The sequence below is a fragment of the Loxodonta africana genome, chromosome 2, assembly GCF_030014295.1.
Source record: "Loxodonta africana isolate mLoxAfr1 chromosome 2, mLoxAfr1.hap2, whole genome shotgun sequence".
NCBI lineage: Eukaryota > Metazoa > Chordata > Mammalia > Proboscidea > Elephantidae > Loxodonta > Loxodonta africana.
In genome coordinates, this window is record NC_087343.1 from 137,738,608 (window position 1) to 137,752,941 (window position 14,334).

The window sequence follows — 14,334 nt, forward strand, 5'->3', positions numbered from 1 at the left end:
CCATATCTCTTGAAGTATGTGTTCTATCATTATGCTAAGAATGGATGTTTTCATAAACAGACTATTGTTGTTTTACATTTTTTAGGACTACCACCTTCAAAAGAGTATGGATGATAGCTCTATTATACATCAAACGTGTAAATTAAAGTGCTAAAGTACATATTGTAAAAACAAAACAATCTGCCCTTAAGGATTTGAGAAAAGTATTTCTGCCTTGGGCTCTTCAGGAGGGGGAAAGATAATATGTTTTCTGATGATTTAATGGATGATGTATAGAGCTTGCACTTCAGAATTTAAATTCTGAAAGTGATGTTGGCTAATTACAAAAACTATGCTACCATTTATGACATTTTAATTATAAGTTCCCAGGAAAATATTATGATGCTGGATGTTAACTGCTTTCCATGTTTTACAAGTTTACATATATTTAAAGACATAGTTTTCAACACTTCACGCAAATGTTGAAAAATTGTCAACTAGGCCAAAAAAAAAAATCAGTATAATATATTCCACATATTAGCGAAGAAAAATGAAATAGCATATGGAGCAAATATACTCAAGAGTGTCCCAACACTGCTGTAACCTAACATACATTTCTGATTATAAATAAATAAGCTGTAATAAAGAGAGTAAGGTCAATAACTATAACATTTTTGAGCTGAGCTTTAAGTCAGCTTTCTGGGCTCATATGTATGATTGTGTGCAGTAAAAACAGGTATTATATCTTTGACATATGCCATAATCAAACAGGAAAAAAAGGGCCTTTCAAGGGGTAGCTTTGACTGTACTTGGATTTGAACTTCAGAGGTTGTTTCTAGGCACATGGGCTCAATGTTCTTATCCAACCAGGCACTTTTTGCAAGCAAGTTATCTACTCTGTGGATGAGTTATGGTTGCTAGAAAGCTCTACCTTGAAAGCCAGCTTGGTTCCTGAGACATCGACATGGATCAAGGTCTCAAACTATAAGGTGATTATCAGGTCACACTAACTGGTTGAGAAAAGAAGATGAACTGAAGAGAGAAAGCTGCATGTTTTCTAAGACTTAATATGCTCTAAACAGTCTAACACGTGACGGACTTTTGAAAGGAAGTAATAATTTAAATCTAGACAATGATGAAACTGTGTTTATTTATACCAAATCTAAATGGATGCACTTCAAAGTTAAGTATACATCACTTTTGTATTCAACAAGTTAATTATTTAGCTGACCCATATTCATTAAACATACAGATAATACAGTTAATAAATTTTGGAGTATAGCCCTTCTTGATTACTGGTCTTAGGCTTTGTGACTTTCTGAAATGTTAGATTTATTCTGCTTAAATTATTTCCATGAGCAATGCAAACAGCACTCTAAGCAAATGTTTAACATGACAGCCTCTATTTTTCCCTCATTTGATAGCTCCTTTAAAAAAAAAAAAAGCCTATTTTTTTCTCTTGCTCTCCCTAAAATATATTATAATCTTTTAATAGAAAATTGTTTTAAACCTGTATTATAAATTATTATGATATTCTGAAAAAGACAACAAAGAAATGCTTGAAGAGTACTTCTCTTTAGCAGCAAAAAAATAATGTTTTGTGAACAAAAGACAAGTATACAAAAAGGTCACTGTGCTTTTTATCAAGTTGCACAAAAAACAAGTTTCCACTGAGATGACTCCCTCTACTCTTGAATTTGTCATTCTAATTCAGAAGGGTCCTAAACAATTTTGATTAGCTACCACCATCCCTCCTGCTTCCTACTTAGTGGATCAGTTTTGTTCAGCTGTGCTCCTCTCCTCATCAACACTCAAACCTAACTCGTTCATGTTGAGTCGATTCTGACTCACAATGACCCTAAAGGACAGGGTAGAACCGGTCCATAGGGTTTCTAAGAAGCAGCTGGAAAGTGAATTCAAACTGCTGACTTTTGGCTAGCTAGCAGACAAGCTCTTAACTGCTGTACCACCAGGGCTCCGATAAAAACTCAGGGGAGATAAACTCATTTCTAGCTTGAGGGCATAACATCCGATTAGTCCAAACCATTATAATTGGGGATTTTACTAGGCTTATCAGTGGGTAAGTAACCTAAGCAGACAAATTAGGCTGAAGAGAAGGACTTTTATTCAATGCTAGGAGGAAAGGATTCTCCCTTTCTTCTGTGGAACAACAAAGAATCATGGTAATCTTTCAATTCTGAGGGACTCAGCTTAAGGCCAACGCTGAAAGCATCCTGTTACCAGAAGCAACTTTATTTTCCTCTGTGATTCTCTGAAACATGTGGGTTTCCTCAGGAAGGCAGAGTGCTTGCTGACATAGGATACAAAACATACCATGGCCTCAGTGTGCTGTTTATGATGTCTCTTTGGGGGATGCTAAGTGGGAGGAGTGTCTAAAGGGTCTGGCAATGTAGGAGGAGTTCAAACGTCCTTAAACAGTTTCGGGATCGGTGGTATACATAGCTACCACTACTTTTTGTACCTCTGGGGATCATTGGAAAGCTACTGTCCCCCTGACAGTACACTCTGCGGACAGGCAGAGCCCTATATCACTGTTTGAAATGGGCGGTGGGGGGGACAGGGTGTGCCACAAATTACTATTTTTACAAGGTATTCAATGAGGTGGTGCTGAATCATTGAATTTTTGGTAGGAAAAACATGAATTTTGAAACTTTTTATTTGGTACGCACATGCACTTCCGGACTCTGGGGTAGTTAGTATTTGTGTTCACAGGGGTACACATACCCTCTGGACTCTGAGGGTACAATTTGTGCAACGAGGCATAAGACAAAAACCATATTACCCACCAAAAATTCAGATACACTTAATGATTGGCATGCTCTCCATTACTGAAAACACATAGTGTCAATAAAAAATTAAAAGGAAAAAATAGTGGGGTCACAAAAGTTGATTAAAAGTACCAAAACAGAGGCATATAATTAGCAAATGTATAGCTTCTATTCATGGCAGGGATTATGATATTTAATTTAGAAAGTTCTGACATATACACATTGTGGTCTTCTCCAAACCCTGTCAGAGTTTTACCCATTTTGAGGACCATCAACATGGGATTAAATGAATCACTGCATTATTTTAATCCTGAGGAACATTTGGTTTTGTCATTATTTACTATTGTTTATTGACATAACAGTATTTCCACAGACCAAAATCTTGCGTTACATATATAGCTGAAGATATAATTGTGTAGTATAGAAAATAATTTTTGGTATTGTCTTCAACATTTAATAATTCAAAACTAGTGGCAAACATCTTTAGAAAAAAATAATAAAATAGTGCTTCAGTATTAAAATTTCTTATTAAAAAGCATTAGATCAAAGTTAAGAGTATGACATGGTATTAATGCATAGATGAGTTAGGCATGAATAAAATGAATCTTATCCCATCTCTTAGAGTAAATCAGTATATTTGAAATCTGTAGGTCACAGTCTGTCATAGGTCAATTGCAAAAATAATGTATTCAGATTTCTTCATTATTCTCTGATTTTTGATGATGAAACACTTAAAAGAATGCATATTTGGGATAGAAACAACGTACTGCATACTTACCAGGTGATTTTTATGCCACTTTGCTGAATGCAGGATTAATATATTTGGGTTTTTTATTGCTTGAGTAGAAAGTGCTCATTACCTATTTTATGTTTATAATATAGAAATAAAAAAAGTTTTTTGTTTTTTTTTTTTTTTTAAATGGCATACATCACACTGTTGTAGTTGTTGATTTCCTCAAGATCGTCTTCTGTGGTTTTGGTGCAGTGGGAGGAGGCACAGTTGCAGGTCTGAGAGGGGGAAAGCTGTTACTGTGGCTTATTCCCAGTCCCCCATTTTCTAGTGGAAAAGGAGGGGGATGGGGTGGAGGAAGAAGGGGAGGGCCTTGGTGAGGAAGCTTTCCTGGTGGGTGAACAGGTTCGCTGTGTAAGTGGACCTCCCTGTTTTTTATGTTATACCGGGTATCACAGTCAGGACAATAGCCATGGTACTGCACCTTTTCATTAAACCGTACTCTTTCCCGAGGCCCTGCCTGGGGACACCTGTCTTTTTCAGGTCTATGCATCAGAGGCTGCACTGGAGTCTTGGCCAAGTTACTACTGGGTATGCAGCAGATGTCTCCATTTGGAATTTTGTTTCGCCCACCTGGTAAACCTCCATTTCGTAGAAGGGTGCCATTGGTCTTTACAGGATTGACAACTGGCACCACACTTTGGGGGTCTTCACACTTCACAGGTGTCAACCGTGGAGGAGGTGGTGGAGGGTTCGGCTTTCTCAGGACCGTGAGGATAGCAGACGGGTGTGTTGGGGGCTTAATGAGAGGTGCATTGGCCTGCAATTTGATCTTCTCTATGCTGGAAGCTGTTGTGCCACTTGAGCTACTATTCAGGGTGTCCGTTTTGGAGCTGTCGGTCATCTCATCCTCCAGCTGTAGGTCAGAGGTCAGGGTATCAATCTGGTCAACCACCTGGTGGAAAGGACAAGGTAATTGTATTGAAGAATGACCCAAAATGAAAATATAATAGAAGCAACTTTTTCCTTTCTAGTTCTAACATGTTACGGGAACCTTGACTAACACTGAACTATGGGTTGCATTGCTACTTAAGGTTTCCATTCAATAAATTTACAGAACAGCCACCATAACCCAAAGTACCAATTGTTTGATAATGTAATGATTGAACATGTCTAGAATAGAAAATACTATCTATGCATATGTTCTATTCCTACTCTGCTATACTCATCAAAGGTAGAATCCTGATGCATAAACATTACTGACTTTAAAACTAAGAAGGCAGATTCTTTTCTGTTTATGAAGTAGAAAGCTATAAGACAACATTGATCCTACTCTAAAAGTAAGAAAAATCTAGATAAATTGTAAAATCATAAATTTTCTTGAGACCAGCAGAGAACTAAGCTTACAAGGCAATCAGGCAAACTGAAATGCAAAGAGTTTCAAGTGCTCTGAGGAGATATAGGAAACGTGAACTTTTTCACCATTGGCAAATCACAATAAAAAGAGGGAATAGCCAAGAAAGTAAGTAAACAGCTAACACTTCAATAAATTATTAAAGGTTACATATATGCCATCATGAATTTAAAACCTCTGGGAGCCCTAGACCATTTAGAGTCTGTACTAACTCATTGCCTTTCCCATCCATGGTCCTCTCATGTGAGAGACTGAGGGCAGGGCAGGAGAGTAGAAAGAGTCTTCAGTGATGGCACACAGACACAAAACCTTGCCCATTTCCCAGATTCTTTTTTCATACAAAGCAGGAATCTTAAGTCACTGGGAAAGTGTCAGGAAACCTTCCAAACTCCAAGACACAGGCAAAAGTTTCCTGTTTCCGAGAGTGGGTAGAAGCAAAAGCTGTCTGACCCTGGGGAAGGGGGCAGAAAACTCACTTGATCCCAGGATATTACACTAATAAAAACTAGATATTAGCTACCCTGGCAGAAGGGTGGAAAATCTTAACTGCTCAAGACCTATCAAGAGTTTGACTGCCCAGAGATGGAGAGATGGAAATCTAGGAAAGGCCCGGCCGCTGATGAGAAGGCGCACAGTGTCTGTCCAAGACGGGGGAAGGACTAGAAGAACTGAGAACCAGCCCCATGCCACACCACAAGACAAACACCAAATAAAAAGTAACAGCAGGGTATTCCTGGAGGAGAGATACTCAGCTGTAGCATAGGGTGGAGCAAAAGCATTGAGAAAAGACCCTCTGGAGGTCAAGGCACTATATTAAGCACAAAGCAATAGCAACCAGTTGACAAAGGAATTTAAAGCCTATGGTATGATGAATAATAATAACAAAACATATACCATCTCAAACATTGACTACATTTACTAAATCCCCACATTAAATGTGAGACAGAAGAAGAGCCCATTTCTGCACATAAATACTATTTGCAACAGTCTGTACTGTTCTTTACATCATGTCCGCTATTCAGTTAAAAATTACAAAACACACACACACAAAGCAAGAAAAACAACTCATGCTTAAGAGAGAAAGCAATAAGATCTGGAAAGAACCCAGATGTTGGAACTATCAGAAAGGATTTTAAAACAATTCTGATAATATGTTAAAGGATCTAGTGGGAGAATTGGAGAACCTCCATGTAGACACGAGGAATTTCAACTGGGAGACAGAAACTATAAAAAAATAAAATGTAAATGCTAAAAATAAAAATAAAAGAAACTTTCCCATGCCCATAAAAGCGTGTCTGCACAATAAAATTGAGATAAATAGTAGAACCAAATCTAATGTAGGAAGCACAGTGCTGTGTTAGTCCAGGTCCTCCGAGAAGCAGACACCTGGGTGAGATTAAATGTGTAAGAAATTTATTAAAAGAAACATCTTTGAGGAAAAAATGGAAAAGGAGTCAGGTGAGGCTGGCAAAGTCATCAGACCTTTGTGTTGGTCTGACCCTAAGTGAAGGAGGAAGTTGTGAAGACAGGAAAATTGGGTGGAAGCATCTTAGTGCAGTTCTAGGAAAGATCGGTATGGTTATCAGGGTGTCCTGAAGTTTAAGTCATTCAAGAGAATCTGGTAACTCTCATAACAGGCTTGCTTTAGTACCTCAGCTGTGTTCAGTCACTGGCAGAGGACAGGTTATAGGAAGCATGGCCTTGGCTCAAATGCTGGATATCAGAGCACAGTAGTACGCAGAACTCTCAATTATGTTCCCTGCAGCCAGGTCTCAGAGCTGTATTTTCATGGTCACCACACATGTACATATACAAAGATGGAAAAGATATAGGTTACTTTAAAAATGCTTTTATTGAAGGAGATCTTTTTTTTTGTAAGAATTTTTGCCTCTTCTCTTACTCAGGCCTAAGTTTTGTCCAACTGTAAAGTTGAATCTTTGACAAGTGGTAGCAGGATTGAGCTCAAAATGAAAATATCTTAAACATCTAAAAATTAAGGATATAGTATTTGCGTCTTCCTCTTGAGGTACTTCAGCAACTGATTCACGTTACTGCACCCAGGCTTAGCCTTTTACCTGCATATCTCAGAAGTCTACAAATTCATCATGGGCAAGATCAAACTCATGATCTTCTCCTGTTAATCTGGTTTGCTTCTTCTATTTTAGTGAATGGCACCACCACCACACATTTAAGCAACTCAGAAATCTCCCTTTCCATGGCTCCTGGGGAACAAGTCTTCTCTATTTTTGCTCCTAAATGTATCTTGAATCCATTCACTTATCTCCATTTTAACTTCTATAATCCTAGTCTAAGCAACCATTATTCATCATATGGAGCACTCAGAGTCATCCTGCCCCCCTCCCACCTCTGTAGTCTCAATGAAATTTTTAAAACAGAAACTTGATCTTGTCAACCTCTGCTTAACACTTTTAAGTGTTCGTTTATTTCACCTATGATAAAGCTCAATTCTTAACATGGCCTCCTATGCCCTGCATATTCTTAACTCAGTAGTGTACTGGTAGATGTATAACAAATGATTCTCAAAGAAAAAACAAAGGCCCTGATTTATAGCATTTGCCAATTTTTATTGTGTAAGTTTGCACCATGGTTGATTTTAAGTTAGCAACATGGCATCATTGAGTTTGTGGAGTTGGAAAGAAATGTGCAGAACCATCATAAAGTGTTTCCACCATATATATATAATAAAAACCAAACCAAATTCCTCACCGTCGAGTCGATTCCGACTCATAGGCAGAAATAAATTCAAGAACACATATAATATTGAAATGTAAAATAATGGGAAATAATCAGAAAAAAAAATTTAATATAATTTATTTAATTTTAGGTTTTTAAATTTTATTTTTAATGATATTTGGCTTTGCAACCAGCTGGAAAAATTTCTGAAAATATAACAAGTGGCCCTTGCTAGCCAATATGACTTGGCTCCAGCACACTACGGACTATAGGTTCTAAATAACTGTCCACCCCTATCATTCATAAATTTCCTTTTCTTTGTGGTTCTTTTACCTATCTAGTCTTCTAGACCCTCATATTTGCCATTCTGCTTCCTGCCATGGGTTGTTTTCACAGGCTGAAGTTTGTTCCTGGAATGCTCTTCCCTCTCCTCTTAGTCTAATCAGCTTCTATAGATCTTTAAAATTTTCACTCAGGAGTCACTCATGGAGTAAGACCTTCCTGTACCACTGCAAAATTCCTTAAAAAAAAAAAAAGATTCCTTATAGGTCAAGTTAATTTGTTAAGTATTAACAGGGAACTGTGTTTCTTTCATTCTGAGTACATTTCCTAATTACATGATTAGTAGTAGTGTGAATACTAGATAATGTTTCTCCTCTAGACTCTAATATACATGAGAGCAAGACCACTGTTTGTTTTTGTTTACTATTGTATCCTAAGGCATAATGTAATGAGGGAAGCTTAGTGCGTGTTCAGCAAATAATTGTTAAATAAATGCATCAAGGGTTATTTCTTTGGTACAAGTGTGTGTTAAAGCACTTTTTTTTTTCCTATTTCATTTTTGAAGGTATTGCTATTTTTTAATGCCCTATTTCCTCAGATATTCTGGAAGCAAACAGGATAAAAAAGAGTTATGCATAAATGAGCCACAAAGTTCATGGTACATGCCCTTCCTCTGGGCCAAATATCACTGTAGAAATTAAAGAGGGAGGTCACCAAAAGAAGGTGAAATCCAGCGGGAAAGTGCTGAGTCTCTAATACTGTGTCACCTGGACAGGTTATCTACCCCAAGTCCTATACCTTATTAAACATCTACAACAATCGAGACAACAGTGCCCTATTATGAGGGATGTGGACCTCATTTTCAGAGATGAATACACACTTCCTGGAATTCTGATCATTTTATAGTGTCTGGCTAGTTTCCATCCCTTTTGAAGGCCTTCCTGTAAATCCTGATTAGAGTTCCATGTACTACATTATTATCTCCTGAGTGTTTAATAAATGCCAAAAAATTAAAACAAAGACAAAAAAAAAAAAAAAAAATCCTGCCCTCATGAAACAGAGAATCTAGTGGAAGGGCCTGACGTTAATTACATACTTAAATATATAATTGTAAAAGTGCAACTAACTGTCCCAAGAGCTCTGAATGAGGAGACTAAGACCTCATCACAAAGGCTGGTGAACAAGTAATTCGTACATAGTCATGCATCGCTTAGAGTCCACCATATGCTTTGTGAAATAGGACATTACATGATTTGGACATTGTACTAACATGCATAAATCACAAACAGTAGCATTCACTGATTTTCCACCTTCTTGTTGTTTAATAACTTTTGTTTCACTACCAAACTGATATTTCTTCTCCTTTGCCTTTGCTGCTGCACATTTCTCAGTGGAAATTTCAAACCTCCACTCTTCACAAATGTTACATTTTCAGCTCTCTTCCACTTCTCAGTGTAAACAGAGGCCATAAAACCAACAATGCATAGATACATCTCCTCCAGTTACCATGAGAGAGATGCAATTCCCCCTGCCTTAGGCCAGGTTCTGCACCTACACTCCAAGTCTCAGCTCCTTTCATCTTCTCAGGGGTAATTTACAGCATAAAGGAGAAACAAGAAAATGACAGATGCCAAGATATGCATGGATACTATGTCAGTAAGTTTAACAAATTTGTTCTTATTTCTTGACCTTTCAGCAGTATTTGAAAGGGCACATCTGAAAAAAAGTCATGAATCTCCACCTATCATTCTGACTTTCTCAGCATTTGACATGTTTGCCAACCCCTATTTACCCTGGTATGGTACCTTGGATGTATATGCAGTCAGATGTTGCCTGAAAGGAGGTTATGCAGCACGAGGGTGTAATGTGATCATCAAATGTCAAAAAGTTCCAGAAAATAGGCTCTGTTTCATTAGTTATCAAGGTAATGCAAACTGAAGAAAGACTAGACAGCATTTCATACCCAATAGCGTTTGGTAAAAATAAAACAATCTGATAATTACAATTGTCCCTGATAATGTGGATAAATGAGAACTTCATACATTGCCAGGAAAAATGTAAATTTCATCAGTTTGTGAAACTTTTTGACAGTACTGTATAACTTTGGATAAGTTACATATGTACCCTATGATCCTGGTCTTTTAGGAACACAGCCTAGATTACCCTACAGAAGCTCTAACAGATGTGGACAGGATTGGAAAAGCACAAGGAAGCATCTTGTAGTTCTTTTCATAGCTAAAAATTGGAAATAACCAAATATCTACTGTAAGTAATTGAGTAAGTATATATAGAGTGCCCCATTATCCATTGCCATCAAGTCAATTCTGACTTCTAGCAACCCTATAGAACAGAGTAGAACTGCCCTATAGGGTTTCCAAGGAAGAACAAATCTGTCTTGGAGGAAGTACAGCCAGAATGCTCCTTAGAAGCAAGGATGTAGAGATTTTGTTTTGCATACTTTGGACATGCTATCAGGAGGGACCAGTCCTTGGAGAAGGACATCATGCTTGGTAAAGCAGGGGTTCAGCAAAAAGAGGAAGACCCTCAATGAGATGGATTGACATAATGGCTGCAATAATGGGCTCAAACACAGTAATGATAGTGAGGATGGTGCAGGATTGGGCAGGATGGTTCTGTTTTAAGTAGGGTCACTATGAATCAGAACTGACTCGATGGCATTGTCTTAGTTAGCTAGTGCTGCTATAATAGGAATACTATACCCAGACCACAAGTGGATGTCTTTAACAAACAGAAGTTTATTCTTTCACGGTCCAGTAGGCTAGAAGTATGAATTCAGGGCTGCCAGCTCCTAGGTAAAAGCTTTCTCTCTCTCTCGACTCTGGAGGGAAGTCCTTGTCATCAATCTTCCTCTGGTCTAGGAGTCTCTTAGGGCAGGGTCCCCAGGTCCAAAGGATGCGCTCTCCTGGCTCTTCTTGCTTGGTGGTAATGAGGTCTTTCTGTCTCTCTGCTCCCTTCTCTCTTCTGTATCTCAAAAGAGATTGACTCAAAGTACAACCTAATCTTGTAGATTGAGTCCTGCCTTATTAACATAACTGCCTCTAATCCTGCCTCATTAACATTATAGAGAATTTACAACACATAGGCAAATCACATCAGATGACAAAATAGTGCACAATCACACAATACTGGGGATCATGGCCTATCCAAATTGACATACATTTTTTGGGGACAGAATTCAATCCATAACAGGCATCTAACAACAACAAAGTCTTTTTTCACTTAGCAGCTCAGCGCTTAATCACTGTACCACTGGGGTATTTTAAATATGTTGTTGTTGTTAGGTGCCATTGAGTCAGTTCCGACTCATAGCGACCCTATGCACAACAGAAAGAAACACTGCCCAGTCCTGCGCCATCCTCACAATCATTGTTATGCTTGAGCTCATTGTTGCAGCCACCGTGTCAATCCACCTCGTTGAGGATCTTCCTCTTTTCCGCTAACCCTGTACTCTGCCAAGCATGATGTCCTTCTCCAGGGACTCATCCCTCCTGACAACATGTACAAAGTATGTAAGACGTAGTCTCACCATCCTTGCCTCTAAGGAGCATTCTGGCCATACTTCGTCCAAGGCAGATTTGTTCGTTCTTTTGGCAGTCCATGGTATATTCAATATTCTTCGCCAACACCACAATTCAAAGGTGTCAATTCTTCTTCGGTCTTCCTTATTCATTGTCCAGCTTTCGCATGCAAATGATGTGATTGAAAATACCATGGCTTGGGTCAGACGGACCTTAGTCCTCAGGGTGACATCTTTGCTCTTCAACAATTTGAAGAGGTCCTTTGCAGCAGATTTGCCCAATGCAATGCGTCTGTTGATTTCTTGACTGCTGCTTCCATGGCTGTTGATTGTGGATCCAAGTAAAATGAAATCCTTCACAACTTCAATCTTTTCTCCATTTATCATGATGCTGCTCATTGGGCCAGTTGTGAGGATTTTTGTTTTCTTTATGTTGAGGTGTAATCCATACTGAAGGCTGTGGTCTTTGATCTTCATTAGTAAGTGCTTCAAGTCCTCTTCACTTTCAGCAAGCAACATTGTGTCATGTGCATAACACAGGTTGTTAATGAGTCTTCCTCCAATCCTGATGCCCTGTTCTTCTTCACATAGTCCAGCTTCTCATATTTGTTCAGCATACAGATTAAAAAGCTATGGTGAAAGAATACAACCCTGACGCCCGCCTTTCCTGACTTTAAACCAATCAGTATCCCCTTGTTCTGTCCGAACAACTGCCTCTTGATCCATATAAAGGTTCCTCATGAGCACAATTAAGTGTCCTGCAATTCCCATTCTTTGCAGTGTTATCCATTGTTGTTATGATTCACACAGTCAAATGCCTTTGCATAGTCAATAAAAAAACAACAACAAAGCACAGGTAAAATTCCGTCTAGTATTCTCTGCTTTCAGCCAGGATCCATCTGACATCAGCAATGATATCCCTGGTTCCATGTCCTCCTCTGAAACCAGCATGAATTTCTGGTATTTCCCTGTTGATATACTGCTGCAGCCGTTTTTGAATGATCTTCAGCAAAATTTTGCTTGCTTGTGATATTAACGATATTGTTCTATAATTTCCACATTGGGTTGGATCACCTTTCTTGGGAATAGGCATAAATATGGATCTCTTCCAGTCAGTTGGCCAGGAAGCTGTCTTCCATATTTCTTGGCATAGACGAGTGAGCACCTCCAGCACTGCATCTGTTTGTTGAAATATCTCAATTGATATTCTATCAATTCCTGGAGCCTTGTTTTTCACCAATGCCTTCAGAGGAGCTTGGACTTCTTCCTTTAGTACCATCGGTTCCTGATCAGATGCCACCTCTTGAAATGGTTGAATATCGACTAATTCTTTTTGGTATAATGACTTTGTGTATTCCTTCCATCCTCTTTTGATGCTTCCTGCATCGTTTAATATTTTCCCCATGGAATCCTTCACTATTGCATCTCTAGACTTGAATTATTCTTCAGTTCTTTCAGCTTGAGAAATGCTGAGCGTGTTATTCCCTTTTGGTTTTCCATCTCCAGCTCTTTGCACATGTTATTATAATACTTTACTTTGTCTTCTCGAGAGGCCCTTTGAAATCTTCTGTTCAGTTCTTTTACTTCATCGATTCTTCCTTTTGCTTTAGCTGCTCGACGCTCAAGAGCAAGTTTCAGAGTCTCCTCTGACATCCATCTTGGTCTTTTCTTTCTTTCCTGTCTTTTCAGTGACCTCTTGATTTCTTCATGGATGATGTCCTTGATGTCATTCCACAACTCGTCTGGTCTTCAGTCACTAGTGTTCAATGAGTCAAATCTATTCTTGAGATGGTCTCTAAATTCAGGTGGGATATATCAAGGTCATATTTGGCTCTTGTGGACGTGCTCTGATTTTCTTCAGTTTCAGCTTGAACTTGCATATGAGCAATTGACGGTCTGTTCCACAGTTGGCCCCTGGCCTTGTTTTGACTGATGATATTGAGCTTTTCCATCGTCTCTTTCCACAGATGTAGTCAATTTGATTTCTGTGTGTTCCATCTGGCGAGGTGCATGTGTATAAAAAAAAAAAAAATTTTTTTTTTTTTTTTTGTGTATAGTCACCATTTATGTTGGTGAAGGAAGGTATTTGCAAAGAAGAAGTTGTTGGTCTTGCAAAATTCTATCATTCGAGCTCCGGCATTGTTTCTATCACCAAGGCCATATTTTTCAACTACTGATCCTCCTTCTTTGTTTCCACCTTTTGCATTTCAATTGCCAGTAATTATCAATGCATCTTGATTGCATGTTTGATCAATTCCAGACTGCAGCAGCTGATAAAAATCTTCTATTTCTTTATCTTTGGCCTTAGTGGTTGGTGGGTAAATTTGAATAATAGTCACATTAACTGTTCTTCCTTGTAGGCGTATGGATATTATCCTATCACTGACAGCACTGTACTTCAGGATAGATTTTGAAACATTCTTTTTGACGATGAATGCACCACCATTCCTCTTCAAGTTGTCATTCCCAGCATAGTAGACTATATGATTGTCTGATTCAAAATGGCCAATACCAGTCCATTTCAGCTCACTAATGCCTAGGATATAGATGTTTATGTGTTCCATTTCATTTTTGATGATTTCCAATTTTTCTACATTCATACTTCGTACACTCCAGGTTCCGATTATTAATAGATGTTTGGAGCTGTTTCTTCTCATTTTGAGTCATGCCACATCAGCAGATGAAGGTCCCGGAAGCTTTACTTCATCCACGTCATTAAGGTCGACTCTACTTTGAGTAGGCAGCTCTTCCCCAGTCATCTTTTGAGTGCCTTCCAACCTGGAGGGCTCATCTTCCAGCACTATATCAGACAATGTTCTGCTGCTATTCATAAGGGTTTCACTGGCTAATGCTTTTCAGAAGTAGACTGCAGGGTCCTTCTTCCTACTCTGTCTTAGTCTGGAAGCTC

General features: G+C 38.6%; 1 protein-coding gene across 1 annotated transcript in view; it reads right to left on the reverse strand.

Annotated features, from left to right (window-relative positions):
* Positions 1–3,697: 3,697 nt before the first annotated feature.
* The window catches only part of PRR16 (proline rich 16), a 246,020-nt gene continuing 235,383 nt past the window's right edge, over positions 3,698–14,334 (reverse strand). The window contains exon 2 of the mRNA XM_010590448.3: positions 3,698–4,453. Coding sequence (XP_010588750.2) covers positions 3,698–4,453 — 756 coding nt within the window. The remainder of the gene's footprint in view (positions 4,454–14,334) is intronic.